Source organism: Pongo abelii, chromosome 2, assembly GCF_028885655.2.
Source record: "Pongo abelii isolate AG06213 chromosome 2, NHGRI_mPonAbe1-v2.0_pri, whole genome shotgun sequence".
In the NCBI taxonomy this organism is placed as follows: Eukaryota; Metazoa; Chordata; class Mammalia; order Primates; family Hominidae; genus Pongo; species Pongo abelii.
Window position 1 is genome coordinate 202166092 of NC_085928.1, and position 17022 is coordinate 202183113.

At 34.8% G+C, this 17022-nt stretch overlaps 1 protein-coding gene across 2 annotated transcripts in view; it reads right to left on the bottom strand.

Moving 5' to 3' along the window:
• Nucleotides 1-3719: 3719 nt before the first annotated feature.
• FGF12 (fibroblast growth factor 12) overlaps nt 3720-17022 on the bottom strand; it is a 586961-nt gene continuing 573658 nt past the window's right edge. The window contains exon 5 of one of the 2 annotated variants that reach the window (XM_024244072.3): nt 3720-8425. In XM_024244072.3, the coding sequence (XP_024099840.1) occupies nt 8307-8425 (119 nt within the window). In that variant the 3' untranslated portion in view covers nt 3720-8306. 2 annotated transcript variants of the gene reach the window in all.

Here is a 17022-nt window from a genome sequence, read left to right on the forward strand (position 1 = left end):
TTTCGAGCCAGGTTAGAAATAGCTCTAGCATTTCAGATGGAGAGTGAGTTAGTAAAGCAGATTCATATCACTCTTGTCCATAATTCCATGATTAGTTCACCTTTGGGCTGAGATGTCCCAGCACAGGTCATCTGCTAGTAGTGTGGGCAAGTTTCTAATTCAGTGAGACCCCCAAATTGGGGTGTTGTGATGATCATTCTCCTAGTGAATTAGATATGGTACAGTAGTAGCATCTATGCTTTATCATTCTAGGGTGATATGACCAAGTTTTCTTGGTACACGATTTAGAGAATATTGCTCTTCTAATCCATAGTGTTGAAAGAAAGAACGCATCTCCTCATACATCCAGTGTGCCTCTCTTTGATTTCTTATAGGGACCACCCAGACAGCATGTAGGTTAGTTACTTCCGTTGTCGTACAGGAGATCAGAAATGACAGTGGCTCAACTTGCCAGAGAAACAAGTATCCTGGACCACAAAAACGTCGTTAACCTAGACCTTATAGCCAGTTGGTTTTAGTACCTGCAGCAGGAGGATGTACTAGACAATGGAAGAGGCTGTGAATATGCCCAGTACAAACCTGGAGGGCAGTTCACATTTTGTGATTTAAGTGCCTAATTCCTTACCCAATTTCAATTCCTTTTTCTTCCTTACCCATGAGCCTCCAGTTCTGGCCAGTGAGACATATGCTGGGGGTTTCTGGAAAAGATGCTTCCATGGTAGAGGTACCACATATTTCTACCTCCCTGTCTTCCTGTTTCCTGTGTCCTAGATGTGAACATGACACCTACAACTAGAGCAGCCATTTTGGACTGTGAACAAATGGTACTTCGAAGAAAAAGTACATTGAATTGCAGAGACTTCGGTCATGATGTCTTTGAATGGTCCAAATAACATGTGGAATGCCTGTATTCAGGCTTATCATTACAGAAAAAAAAAAAAAAGCAAACAAACCCACAACCTTCCAGTTTAATTTAGCCACTATTTTCTTGGTTGTAAAGGTAAAGTGCCAATCAGATCTATTATGAGGGTATGTTTATGAGGTGAAGCCGTCAGCATAGAAAATAGTTACTCAAAACACTAGGGAAAAATATCATAAACAAATTCAGAGTTAAGTCAGTCAATGAAGCAGTGGTACAACCGAAAATGCATATAAGAAACAAAAAGATGAAACAGGCAAGGAAAATGACGTTAGAGACAAGTCATAGCATGACTGACATGCAATTCATATGTTAAATACTCCTCCTGCAATGTTCTTCTTGTGTATGTCTTTGTGTGCCTCTCTGGATCAGGGACATATTTTTCAAGACAGCAAATTGCAATGGGTAGGCAAGGTTAATACACAAGTAGGTATAATATATAAGAGACATAGCACAGAAATTAAGATACGTTGTCTTTCAGATAAGGTTGTCAAAAAGAATTAGAAAAATAATATGACAACAGCAATATTATTTTATACTCGTAAGAAAAACAATTGTGAAAGTATGTGCTCAGAAGATGCACACTACTTTTAAATAAAATGTATTCAATCCTCTCAAAAAAACAAACCTGAAAATCAGTGCAAAATCAAGACTTTTTTTGAAAGATGGTAACCCAAGGTTTTGATGCCAGTATAAATATAAAACCAATACTTCTCACAAATGGAATAGGGTAGTTTGGATTGTTAATGCACTTAGTGTCATCCAAAGTGTTCAAAACACGTGCTATGTTCTGTAGAGGAGATTCAAGAAAGGCACGCGGCCAGGCGAGGTGGGGTGCCTGTAATCCCAACACTTTGGGAGGTCGAGGTGAGCGGATCGCGAAGTCAGGAGATTGAGACGATCCTGGCTAACACGGTGAAGCCCCGTCTCTACTAAAAATACAAAAAATTAGCCGGGCGTGGTGGCGGGCACCTGTAGTCCCAGCTACTCGGGAGGCTGAGGCAGGAGAATGGCGTGAACCCGGGAGGCGGAGCTTGCAGTGAGCCGAGATCGCGCCACTGCACTCCAGCCTGGACAACAGAGTGAGACTCCATTTCAAAAAAAAAAGAAAAAAAAGAAAGAAAGACATGCATGGTTGTTGCAGGTGATTTTGAAATGCAGCATTTTCTAATGGCCTAATCCTAGCAGTGCTTGCATGGGTATGAATAAAAGTAGGTATGATAGGAACCTCTGATCTAGAATAAGCAAGCTGCATTTTCTAACCCCCTCCATGAGAGTCATCGAAAAGCATTGAACATATCAGATATATTAAGTTATTGTCAAATGTTCCACTTTTCTTTAAAATTGCAGCTGTTTATCTCTTCATCAGTGACCTGCACAGTGCCTTCTTCATAGCAGTCACTTAATAATGCTTAGGGAATTGAATTGTCAATGTTGTTGTTTGTTCTTATGGTTTATGGCAGTAGCTTTAATTAATCAATATTTGCATTTCTCTGCGGATTTTTAGAATATCCAATGACTTGTGACAGAAAATACATCTCTTCGTTAGTAATGGAGATTTGCTACTTTTTGCTCTTCATTTACATTTCCTCTTGATAAAAGGGATCTGAATTTCATTCAAATATTTACCCCTCAACCATGCAGACTTGTATCTTGGGGGACAATCCAACCTCCAGGTCTTGGTTGACTTACACTAGTCAACATATCTCAAGTTTCTGGCCATGGTCAGTCACTAAAGTGTGAAAGATGATCTAAATCAGGTCAATGAAATGTAAGATATTGTCTAGGGGATTCTAATAGAGAATAGATGATATAAGCATGCAGATTCTGAAACTTCTAAAGGAACTTCTGCCTCTAAGGGAGAAGTTATACATGGAGGTGGACAGAGCTGACAGAACTACAAAGTAAGCCTCGATGGTGATGCTGCGTACCTAGATATTCGAGATGAAGCGCCAGTTTGGTTTGGGGATTCTATCTGAGCAACCAGAAGCATCCTAGCAGATATAGATGTTCAAACAAATACAAAGGCTGTATTGAAAACCTTTGAGTAACTTTTCATTTTTATTGATGTCAACTCAGTTTTTCTTCCACCTCCTTTTCTGAACATTCTTCCCAACTAAGCCCTGTTTTGCAAGTATCCATATCTTTCATTCAGATGATTTCCTCTACTTGAGAGGCCTTTGTCGTCTCCCTTTTATCACTCAGCAAGTATCGGTTCTTTTTCAATTGCTGTCTTTCCTCTAATCCCTGATGATGCGTTCATTGCCTCCTCAGTGGCATATAAAATCTTTTTTGCATCTATCATAGCACATACTTTTAGGTATTACATTATTTGTTTATTTATGTGTCTGCCTTTGTTGTTGTTGTTGTTGCTTCGAGATTGCAATTTAGTTTTTGATGCCTAAACTCAACTGAGACTCTAGTTGGTATGTTATGAACGAAAGAATAAACGAACATACTTTAGTTCTTAATCCTTGAAAGCAACATGTCAGGTTGAGACAAGTAGCTATATAATTACAAAGAAACATTTACTTTTCTTTCAACTCTTCAACAAAATTAGACATCTTTCCCATCTGTAAATCAATTTTTGATCTTTTTCTTAAGACACAGCACTTTTTCAGCAATATAGGATAAACACACTAAAAAAAAAAAGGTGGACTTCTCAAAGAAGTTTAATGTTTAAAAAAAAGTGCCAGTATTTCGTCTACGTGCATGAGCATCTCAGGATTTTAATTGTTTTTAATTCCAGGAGGGTAATGATGTATAAACATTTTACAAATCTGAGCTCAGAAAACAATGATTTGAATAATCTGTGCTTTAATGGAAAAATGAAACATTAATTTGTTTAGTTTCTCATACAACATGTTTACTAAACATTTCAGTGTCAATAATTTCTTAAGATTGTAACATTTAACCTTGTATTGGAGCTAATACCAATTCTAGTCATGGGAGTATGTTTTAGACTTTTTGAACAATTTTGAGTAAAATGAATGTCATTGTCTTTAAATTGTACTTGGAGCAAAGACAAAGAAACATCAGCTCATTCTTTCTAACTAATAGAACATTTAATGATGCAATTTTTATTACATTATTTTAAGGCTATTATCATAATGTTAAATATTCTTATTTTTGCTTCTGTCTGTTACTAAAGCTCAATACATCATTTCTGAACATTATTAATTTTCACTTAACTTAGATTTAAGTATTGAATTTTTAACTTGGGCTCCAGGAAAAATCCTGAAAAATAAAGATCAGCTTCTAGCATCCTTTTCCTGTTCTTTCACCACAAATTCTCAATTTGATATGACTTATGAAATCTGTATTGGGAAGTATAGATTTCTAAGATAACTTTTTGTAACTAAAAAATAATTTCCTGTGCATCACAAGGGGGATTAAAAATCACCAAAGTACTGAAGGAACATGTGCTTTGATTATTATTCCCACCTGTTTCTTTTTATTATAAAGTGGCAATTTGTACCATCATTAGAAATGTACATTAATGTATAAAGTTTTGCATTCAAATCTCTTTATTTTTGATTACCTATGACTAAAGACCGCAAATCAAATAAAAACTCTATATAATATATCCTTATTTCAGAAGCATATGTATATATACACATATATATTTGTAGAACAATCCACTGTTTTAAATGTAATTTTGACTTAAAAAATGCTATTTACAATTTTATGACAGAGAAATAACCTCAGCCTTTTATGGTATTAAAATGAGCAGGGAATTTTTATGTTTGTGTCTCATCTTGTGCAGATGAAATTAAGCAATATCATGGAAAACCTTCTCAAGAGCAAGGCCTTGTAGACTAAGGTATGAGGGTGAAATAGATTTGCTATTTCTGGGTCTATGTTTTAAAAAAATTACTGGCAATGTAGTCATACTTACTTCTTCACCAAGAAATCAGTGCTCCCAAATTAGGAATTCCAAACTTTTCAATATGCAACCTTTAAAGTCTTTCCTTGTCCTTACTCTTGTCTTAATACTCTCATCTACCACTAGTGGCACCGCAGGACCACCAATCTAGATATTAGATTGTTGCTATTTTATTAAACAGAAGAGTCTTAGTTCTTTTAAACAAGCTTTCTGAATTAGAATGAGGCCCATAAAGCATCACATTGCATTACATTGATATCTCTTTATTGCGCCAATCCATAATGGCTAAAAATGTGCTATTAAATTTGTACGTAAATTTCAAAGCCAAAACTATTGCTATGAGAATAGGATGGCTTGCTGCCCTCCAATTTGCAGAAGCACGAAAGTCTCTGAATTAGCAAATGGAACTTCAGCTCCATTTGTTTCTATACTTTATTCTGCGAGCTTAAAAATCAAGTAAGGTATATTGACCAGAAAGCTATTTTGTGAGACTCTCAAAAGTTTTGTTTTCATTCTTAAGCTCATTGATTTTGAAACATATTCCAATAAGAACTCAGGATAAACATATCTTAATTTATATCCACGTAGCCAATTGCAAAACATTACTAAAAGCCATATTTTTCCTGGGAAAAATCCCAATGCAACTCAAAAAAAAAAAAAAAAAAAAAGCTTATTTTACTTAAAAAGGAAAAGTGACGAATGAATTGAAGACCCAGAAATCAGAACAATGAAAATCAAAGAATTATTATACTTGAAATAAGCTTGAAAAACAAAGTACTTAAACTCAATCATATTTTTGGATGAAGTTGGATATTATGTTTATACATGGTAATATTTTAAAAAACTCAGTGAATACTGGCATATTCTATTAAAGGTTTCATGTACTTGAGAAGTAAGCAGCAGTTAAGCAAACATTCACCCTTTGCTCTGAGCTACATTTTTTGTCAGGTTTATGTGTAAAAGAAATGAGGTTTCCAATTAATTCTCTGAACTAAACTGGAAATAAGACAAAGCTAATTCCCAAAACATTTTACTGCAGTGAACATTTGCTTAACATAATACAGTGAAAAACAATATACAAATTGTATGGTTAGAATTTTTTCTTAACTGCTATCAGGAAGGAGACAAATGTGAGTCTAGATGATAAATGATGAATAGCCACTGAAAATAGAGGGAGGAATTTTGTTAGTGATTCATCTCTCTATTTTTTCATAACCAACTTAATTAAATATATTCTGTCATGAAATCATCATTGTAATTGATTTTTATGATTTTCATCAATTGTGTTATTTATGAAACCACTGTTTTACTGATGAGTGTGTATGTGTGTGTATCACCACAAAAGCTCAAGTCATTTCATGCTAAAAGAGCCAGTGTCCCATAGTGTTGAAGTTTCTTTTTTATTTTTTTCAAATAAAATAAGCTTTGTGTTTGGGATTTTGTTTTTTTTTTTTTTTTGGTTCTGGTAGTGACAGGTGTATTTATAATCAAGTTGAATCAAGAGTGACAAGAAGAAATACAGCTAGAGTTATATTTTTCCCCCAAGGGTATTCTTTTCCTAGAAGAGCAAGTCCGTTGTTAGAAAATTTAAATGTCTTTATTTGTTACTTTCCAAATATTTTGGTTAAACAAATATCTCTTGCAAAAGTGTCTTCAAAATCTTTGCCTAGATGCATAACATTTGTTCTTTCCAACTGCTTAGGTAAATTCCTTCATTTCATTTTCTGCTAACCTCTAGTTAACATAAACAGGATACCTGGTGAAGGATATGGTCCACTATTGAAGAATAATGATTGTGTAAAGTGAGGGAAACTATATTGACCTTGAAATACGGCAACCAATGGCAAGGTTTGAGGTGAGGGCCTAGAGCTTCTGCAAAGTGTATATATTTTAGGGAGTCATATTTGGAACAATACATGCTGGACAGTAGAGATATAGGAGAAGTTACATGCTATGTCTTCTCATTGATAATATCCATAAATCTGCATACATTTTTTAACATTCTGTTTTGTGTGGTTTTTTTTCTTTAAATTTGGATGTCTCTACACCACTCCTGATTTGTAGGACTAAATAGATCTATTTATTCCAATGCAAATTGTATAACATTTATTTCTTCCTTGATTTTTAAAAATAGTATTCTTAACTATGTATGTGCCTTCTCTTACACTGAGTTCTTTTTTGCTACTTTAAGCTGCTCACACAACACAATCCTGTCTGTTGGAGTCATAGCTGCTAATTCCATATTATTTCTCTACACCCCTTGAAAATTTAGTGTATTACTGGTACCCTTCTGTGTTCTAGGAAACAAACGAATTGCAAACTGGACTTGTAAATGAGGATCATACATAAAGCAACAGATTAGCTACTGGCTTTGTAAGATAGTAAGTTAGGAATTTCACAGTCATCTCTCCAAATTTCATGGCAGAGTTTAAAAAACAATATAAGACTGTGGAAAGGTATAAAGGCAAATGCAATTTGCGTTGACTAATTTCCTAGGACTTATTTCCTTATGTAAAACCCCTGTTCTTTCTTTCCTGCCGCAAGACAGGGTACAAAGCTTTCTAAAACATGCACTTATACTCTCAAAGGTGTCCACAAAGCAAAAAAATGAGACCAAATGCTAAGAGCAAGTAACTTATACCTCACCACCTGGACATGGCACTGGCAAAGAATTCCCAAAAGTCACTTCAGCATTAGAACAGTAATGTTTTTGCTAAATTACTAAAAAAAAAAAAAAAAAAAACAGAACTCCTGAAATAATATCTTTGATAAAAATGTTATACTCTAGGATAATTTGAAATTATTTTTGTGAAAGAAATTCGTTAAGGCTATTCGATGCCATACAAGACTTTCCTTTTACATAAAACAATCTTAAATTACATCTCAAAAATAATTTCTTACACTTTTCTTGATGATAAATGGTTCCTGGCTATATATTTTATAGGTGTTAAAATAGTTTATAATTTGGAAATGTTCAATTTCACGGTTACAAAAAAAATCCTGCAAACAGAATGTAATGGTGTGTCAATTCCAGATGCCCAAATAAAATACAAAATCAAGCAAAACCACACATCGCAGCATTATCATGAGTTTAAGCTATTTAGTATATAACATCAGTTTGTGAGTTCAATTCTCCAAATCCTTTCCTTTAAAGTAATAATTTTATTTCATCTTTATTAATGTCTTCATTACAATTAGCCTTCTACTAATAACAATACAGTTTAATTTAATATTTGTGGAGTTCTGATTTATTTTTTCCTTTGCTTTTAAGTGTGCTAATTTTTGTGCACATGAATTTTCTACCACATTGCAACAAGCAAGCTTTGGTTCAATTTTCTTGTCCTACACAAAGGAAGATTTTGAGTGCAGAATCTTAGCCACTAGGTCTTGCGTTGTCATTTTATTTTCCTCTCCTTGGGTGGATTTACTGGAAGGAAATGGGTAAATGGGAAGGAAGAGAAGGGGAAGGGATGAGAGAGGGAAGAAGGGGAGAGTTCTCAGCTATGTTGAATCTTGATTCACAACTTTGCCTCCATTCATGGTTGGTGTTCCAGAACTTTTCCTTGAACGCCCTTGTTTTTCTCCAATTTCATGTAGTGATGGTTCTCTGTACATACACACTGAAAGGCAAAATAACAAAAAGTACTTATGACAGTGGACATAAATTTCCTTCAATAAGCTTTTCAAATTTTATTTTACAATATTCTTCACTCTCATCACAAGCTCTTCTCATTATAAAAAAACAGTTTTAACTTGATAATATATTCAGTGAATACACATAATTTTCTTTCAGTTCTTTCAGTCACAACCTTTTAAACTTGTCTTGAACTACAGACATTTAAGTTGTTTCTGTTCTCTCATAGATAAGGCTTGAATCTTTATAGTTTCCTAACCTAGAAAACAGGATTTTCATCCAGGGTGAGAGGAGACATGGGAAATATTTCACTTTTTGGTCCTTAATCTGCAGTCTAATTTGGATAGGTAAAAAAATATTTATTTACATGTTGCTAATCTTTACCCTACCATAGGAAATATAATGTATCAAACTGAAATATTTATTGCCATTTCCAGGGCATCCTATGTAAAAAAAATAAGGGAAGACAGAGAAAAGGAAAAAAGATGAAGCAATTTCCCCGACTGCCCTAGATTTACCTAAAGTAAGAAACACAGTCTGTGACTTTTTAGTTATTCATCAATAGGGAATGTGATTATGCAAGCATGAGACTTCAGTTCACATCTATATCAACAGTTCTTTTCTCCTCTATTGTTTTGTCTGGCTGTAAAGTTCAGTCATCTGTGAGCCATCATGGCTATTCCTAGATAATTGTTTAGAAAGAATGAGGTTTTCAAATTATTCAAGTTATTCTTACAAAATACATTAATTCAGCTTCATTATACTGTTGTGAAGTAGACAAATGTGACTAGATAAAAGTATATGATATGTCTCATGTAAATATCAGGAGTTACTTTTATCCTCGGCTTAGGAACAAACAGGTATCTCCACCTATTGAATCATCATTACAAAGGTTTGATAATTTGAATGTTACTTCCAACATCAAATAGTTTCCTCCCTTGAACTTTGAGTGGTTACTGATTTGCGAAGCACGCTACCCGGTTCCACACCCTGACTCAGCCATCTCCTAGCCTTGTTAATTTGGACACATTTTCTTAAATGAAAAATAGCACGTTTATGAAGATTAAATGCCTTGCATATAGCAAGTACCAAAAAATGTTTATGAAAATTAAGGAGCTGATTTCTTTGTGAGCATTTTGAATAACAGATCTTCAGAGAATATAGAAATAAATTGTTTTGGTTGAAAGTATTCTAAATCCAAAACTAGACTAAAACAAAATTTAGAATACAAGTGAGAGTCTCCTGAGACTGGTTCAGCGATGAGGAGACAGATTTCTTCCAACATATTCTATTACAGAACTTCTTAAATGTTACCGTACATGTGAATCACCTAGGAATATTGTTAAAATGCAGATTATGAATCAGAAGGATTGTAGTGAGCTCGAGAGTCTCCATTTTAAATAGATCTCAGGTGATGTTGATGCTGATAAAACCCAGACTACACTCTGAGTAGCAGAAAATATATGTATAAAATATGTGTGTTAAGGCTGTGATGTAAATTAGCCACATATATTTTAATGAGATTTAAAAATATTTCAATTACTGCACTGATGGCTCTTCCAACATCCCCAAAGGACTAAATGCCCTTGGCTGAAGTAACAGAGTATACAGAGGAAACCAGCTCAGGCAGTAGATCATATAATTTTCAAATGACACAAGTAAGTCATTCAAGTTTGTCTTTCTTCTTCTTTTTCTGTTTCAACAAATAGAAGATCCTTAGGGAATATCTTGCCAGAATCTTGAAGTTCCCTAAGTCTAATGGCGCCTACCTCTCTTTCTATTATAAAAAAATTAAAAACTCTAAAATTAAAGCATAGTTTTTTATTTGTGCAAAACACAATCATTTACATAAAACTGCTCAACGCACAGGGGAACGCAAGAAGCAACGAAGTGATTCAGCTGGAATGCTATTCATATGATACCATAAAATAGTTCTTCCCAACTCTGTCACCTAATCAGCTGTGAAAACGTACACATCTGCAGGTCACACCACAGATTGCTAAATCAGAATCGCAATGAATTTACAAAAATCTCCTTTTTTAAAAATAATATATTTTGACCTGCAAATCCTTAAGCTTCATCTGGGGATACTTGAGGAATAAATTTTGTAATTTTCATTAAAGTGTATATTTTTATCTTGTTTTTTTTTTTTTTTTTTTTGAGACGGAGTCTCGCTCTATAGCCCAGGCTGGAGTGCCCCTTGGCGCTGTCTCGGCTCACTGCAAACTCCGCCTCCCGGGTTCACGCCATTCTCCGGTCTCAGCCTCCCGAGTAGCTGGGACTACAGGCACCCGCCACCACGCCCGGCTACTTTTTATATTTTTAGTAGAGACGGGGTTTCACTGTGTTAGCCAGGATGGTCTCGATCTCCTCACATCGTGATCCACCCGCCTCGACCTCCCAAAGTGCTGGGATTACAGGGGTGAGCCACCGCGCCCGGCCTAAAGTGTATATTTTTATCATTTTTTAAGCTGAGTTTCTTAGAGTTGCAATTTCCTTTTTAGTTTTTTTATGCCACAGATTCTACCCAAAACATTCGCTTGGACTTTTATCTTTTTTTTTTTTTTTTTTCTGTTTCTCACTTGCACATAAAATACTTCATTTGTGTCAACACACAATGTTACTGTTATAATTACTGCTGCAGATAACTTTTCCAGTAATTTAACCCTGCTGGCCATCCTTATATTGAGAGGTATTGCAAATTGACATCTGAAAATATACAGTGTTTCAAAAAGCCCAAAGGTCACCAGTGCCACAGCAAGTTGTAAAATTTGCTCTTTTTCTCATACAACTCAATTTCTAATTTCCCAATCTTTGCACTAAATGGAGTAATAAAATTAAGGGTTTTGAAAACCTAGTTCATGTCACAGTTAGAAAATGACAAGTAAAAGGTAGGTTTTCCAGTTCACTGATAAAAACTGCCCTCCTCCTCAATAAATCAAATAGGTATTTGAATTTCTATACTTCTGTTAACCAAAATAAAAAGATGTTCGGAGAAAGCAAACTAAAGTTATTCTAGAAACTGCATGCAAATACAAATACAGAGAGCAAAACCTTGGTCAAAGCAATAGATTAAATGTGATTTCTTGAGCATTAATTTTCATTGTTATTTACAGGACCTAGGATTCAGTAATATATCTAAGAAGCTGACAAATCAAGGGGAATAAGTCTCAATCTAATTTCTGAATTACAACGTAATTAAAAGACCATAATCCAATTAGAAAGCGAAGAAAGAATAAAGTACCTCCCTTCAGTAATATAACTGCCTTATTACCATCCATAGTTGCATTAACACTTAATGACTGCTATTCTGAATGTACATGGTAAATAACGAAACAAAATTGAGGAAGGAAACAAGGCGTAAGTGTTCTCTAAAGTGCATTATACGTGCAAAATGTAAACGAAAATCACCATGATGTATATAGCAGCCTCAATGATAATTCCTTGAACAAAACTGTCATTTCAGAGTATTCAAAGCAATTTTCAATTGATTAACTACATTTTACAATTATAACCCAGTGAATATAGTAGGTGAGAAATTATCACCCCTATTTTTTAAATATAAAAGAAATTAAGCCACTTCCATAAAGTCAGATAGTGAGTAGTGGCAGGGCCAGGATGAATATGTAGGGTTTCAAGGTCCTAGTTAAGAGTTTTGAATAAAATCAGAAATACCGTAATTTATCCAATAAAGAATGTAAAATGACTGACATATCAGTGTTTGAATTCTTATGTCTGTATGTTAATCAAGATTTAAGTTGGCCTTAACTTCACTAAATATTCCTAAAGTCATTCAGAAATGGTAACAAAAGAAAATGTATGGCTGTTATAAAAAAAATCAAAAAAGAAAGTAACAAGAGTTGGTGAGTATGTGGAGAAATTGATACCCTTATTCATTGCTACTTAAATGTAAAATGGTTCAGCCACTGTGGAAAATGAAATGGTGATTCCTCAAAAAATTAAATACGGATGTACCATATGATCCAGCAATTCTACCTGTAGGTGGACCCTCAAAATAAATGAAAGCAGGGACCCCAGCATCTATCTGTACATCCATGTCCATAGAAGGATTATTCACTGTAGCCAAAAGATGGAAGCACCAAAATGTCCACTGACAAATGAATAGGTAAATATAATGTGGCCTATACATATAATGAAATATTATTCAGCCTTAAAAACAAAATTCTGACACATACTACAACATGAATGAACCTTGAAGAAATTGTGCTAGGTGAAATAAGCCAGTTACAAGGAGCCAAATATTGATTCCACTTATGTGAGATACCTAGAGTAGTCAAGTTCACAGAGGCAAAAAATAGAACTGTACTTTCCAGGGGCTGGAGAAGAATGGGGATTTCATATTTAATGAGTACCGAGTTTCAGTTGGGGAAGATGAAAAAGTTCTGGAGTTGGATGATGGTGATGTTTGCACAACAATGTGAATGTACTTAACGGCAATGAAACATATACTTAAAAATTATTAAATTGGTAAATTTTGTATTATATTTTACCACAATTAAAAAGCAAACAAACAAACAACTTATCCCGAATTGTCCTGAGTATAAGAAGTGACTATTAAAGCCAGAGGTGTTCTATTTGCATAGGAAGAGCCAGCAATTCCCCAATAATAAAAAATATTAGTTTTAGAACTGTATTAAGGAAGAGAGAGTTGAGATATAACTGAGGAGGTACAGGGTGAGGAAAAGGATAGAGGAATCTGATGAAAATATTCTAGGACTGTGCTGCCTAGTATAGCATCCATTTAGCCATATGTGGCCACTGAGCACGTACAGTGTAGCTAGTCCTAATTCAGATGAGACATAAGTGCAAAAATAAACACTACAGGACTGGGTAAAATAGGGAGGTGATGACGAATAAGAAGGATAAGGCTAATTTGTGTCAGAGCTTGCTGAATTCCAGGCCAGAAAATTTAAACCCTGAATATCATATATATCAGCCTCAATATGATAGCAAATGAAGAGTTAATATACTTAGTTAATTAAGTGATATGATAGCAAATGAAGAGTTAATGTCCATCCGACATGAGTGTATAAAGAGAAATCTATTAATTCCTTTATGTAGAAAAATGTCTAGGTTTACATGATATGGATACAACTAGTCAGTATAGTCAAGAAAAATCATTCAAATTGAATCTCACTGAATGAACTCTGTAAGCAATGGCTGGCAGCATTTGAAACTTTTATGAGTTGTTCTGGTGCTTTGCAAACACAATCACAATTTCGTAGGAATAAATCTAGCTGAAGACCCACTATGTGTATAAGGCCCACTGCTTATCTAATATACCCATTCCAAGTACCATAATTCTGAACGCAGTTGAAAGGTGAGGTTCATTTGGGCAATCTAAAACATGTTCTTTTGTTTTAGGGGGAGCTTAAGAAGCCTAAACAAACAAAAAATAAATTAAGAATTACTAATGTCATTGCTTCTGGCCTTTTGGCTATGAACAAGTATGGAGAATTAGTAATACCACATGGAAAATGGGAATCATATGTACTTTATAGTAAAATTTATTCATGATCTTATATAAATATCAGTACTAGAATTTGTAGTTCTGCTATTAATTTCTAATCACATACTATTAAGCAATTAGGGGAAACCTTTAACAAGTATGTCCAGAGAACTGTCTAGGCTCAGACCTTCAATAGCTACATAAATTCTACAACTCTAAACTGTGGTTCTCAAATTATTCTTATCCCATGCCAGATTAAGTTTCTCTCTTCCTAATAATCAGATCCTTGTTATTAACCAGAAAGATTCCTAGTCCCTTGATTTGTAGTAGCTCGAAGTGCAATGTATTTCAAGAGGGACTTTTTCCATCTCTTTCTGTTATAATGAGCAACATTATTTCACCAGGAATAGATTTACCTTGCTTTAGGAGGTGCTAGAATTTTTTTAAATCTCTTTTTTTTCTTCAAAATTTTTTTTCCTGTTTCCTCTGTGTTATGCACTGGAGCCTACTTCAGCTATGAGAACCAAATCTGATATTGTAGTTCTTATGATAAGCAGTAATTTCTAGACTGGAAATAATGTGAAAACAAAACAAACAAATAGAAACTCCCTATCTTTCTTGTCTTCCCAGTTCCCCAATCCTGTTTCACAAAAACTCAGATTCAGTGGCACTTCCCATATGAAATTGGAAACAAATCCTCTAATTTAGACAATATGGGATGTTACTAGTTAACGGTGTCTCACTCAGGACCTTGGGGCTACACTTGTGATACAGATTTTATTTTCAGCAGGTATGATGTTATAGATAGTACTTAATATAAAACTGATTTTAAACTTTGTTTCTTTCTGATTGCACTTGATACTATTTTTCCAACACAGTTTCAGTGAACCCAAATTTCAAGGATGTTCAGTGTCCTAAAGATGCAAGGCCTGCATGATAAACAAACAATATTATTTCCCTTTCATCTGGCTTTTCTGGGTTGTCCTTGATCAAGCCGCTTGCCCTCTTTCTATTCATTTGTCAAGTACATAGAGTAGGAAAAGAAATATTTGCTTCTCTCCACCCCAGGATATTTCTGAGATAAAATATCGTTGTTCCTCTAACGCATGTGTCATCATAATAGTTTTGGACAAATGGTAAAATACGATCATGTTTTGAAGAGGAAGCATTTCTTTTTGGTTCTTCCGTACTCTTTCTTCAAATCAAAGCACACTCTTATTTCACTTCTTTTCTTCTTATTTTTCCTCTATTCTGACTTACATTTCAATTTTCTTCCTTCTTAATGTTTCTTTCTATTCATGCTTTTGACTTTTCTAGAGCTATCGTAGATTGAAACAGAGAGATTCAACCCAGCTTTCTGAGTGAAAATAAGGTAGAGATTTGGTGCAAGAGTGTTCCTCCTTATTTTTAGACACAAGGACAAGCAAGTGTTTCTAATAACACAGCTCACAGTATGTACTACTTTAAAGCACAGTATTTACTAGGAATCGCCAGTTTAACCCTTGAATGTCAGCAGAATGCACTTGTGAGATAGACAGTAGTTACCAGGTGACCCAGCACAGTGAAGGTTTTGATTTTAACAGCTGTCTGAGCACGCACTGACCATGTAGCCATAGAAAGCCCTGCAGTTCTGGTAATACAAATAAAATGAACACTTGGTCAGAACAAGACCATAATAGATTGACGTTGTGATGACATATGGTATTTGTTCTATTTATTTAATTCTTGCTTCATTTTAAAGTGAACAATTACACTTTTAGAAAAGAGAAATGTGAAATATATATCACTGAGCTTTGAAGTATTGTCAAAAAAATCCATTTTCTCTTTGTAGGATTAGGTATGGATTTTTTCCAGGGCAAGCTTTCTATTTAATATTTTTCTATTACATTCTTTTCACTGGTGCCTCTGTTGCAAATGCAGTTATCAGAATATGCAGGCTTTCTTTGCCGTCGTGATGGTTCAGATTTCCCTATTTACAACTTCTCACACTCAACAATAACTTCTATTTTAGTTACAAATTTCTTCTGAAAAAATTACTGTGAAACAATGACTTTCTTAAAAGGATGAAAAAAGTAAAATCTTGGGCATTGCTGTTATTTATAAAGCACACAGCTATAATAAACCGGGTGCCAAGTACCACCCTATGGGTACTCTCCTATTAAGCATTAGTCATCCTCATAATAATATCTAAGATTAACTGAGCACTTACTATATGCCTGCACATTATACATACAGTTTTTTAAATGACCATAAAAATAGATACTTTTAGTGGCCTGTTTTGCAGTTGAGTAAACTGAAGAACAAAGAGGGTAGCCTGTCCAAAGTAATATAGCAATACAGGGCAGTCAGCTTTAAAATCCGTTTGAGATTAACCCTGGTGCCCCTGCTCTAAGTTGATAGCCTAACAGCTGAGTATGTCTAAATATGCTGAAAAACATAAAACTGTTTTGACTGGTCGTAAGTCAAAACCTTGACCCCAAACCTCATGGTTGTACACAGCACTTTCTGGAATTCTACTACATCTTTCTGGTCAATCGGCTCTCTCATTCTTCTCAAGTGACTTATTTCACACCTTCTTGTACCTCAAGCTTCCAATACCACCTCAGCCCCTCCACAGACTCAGGAAATAGACCTGCCTGCTTTTCTCTTTTCTTTCTCTCTCTTTTTTCTTTCTTTCTTTTCTTTCTTTCTTTCTTTCTTCCTTCCTTTTTTCTTTCTTTCTCGCATTCTCGCTTTCTCTTTCTCTTTCTCCCTTCCTTCCTTTCTCTCTCTTTCTTTCCTTTTTCTTTCTTCTTTCCTTCCCTCTCTTCCTCCCTCCCTCCCTCTCTCCCTCTCTCCCTCCCCCTCTCTCTCTTTCTTTCTCTTTCTTTTTTCTCTTGTTTTTCTTTCTCTCTCTCTCTTTTCTTTCTTCTTCCTTCTTTCTTTTTCTCTCTCTTTTTTCCCTTCCTTCCTTCCCTCCCTCCGTCCCTCTCTCTCTCTTTCTGTCTCCTTCCTTCCTTCCTTCTCCCTCTCTCCTTCTTATTCTTCCTCTTTATTTTTCAAGACAATAAACTATCTGACTTTGCATTTCACTTAGAAAGGAGAATCAGATGAGAAATGTTTTCATGGCAAAA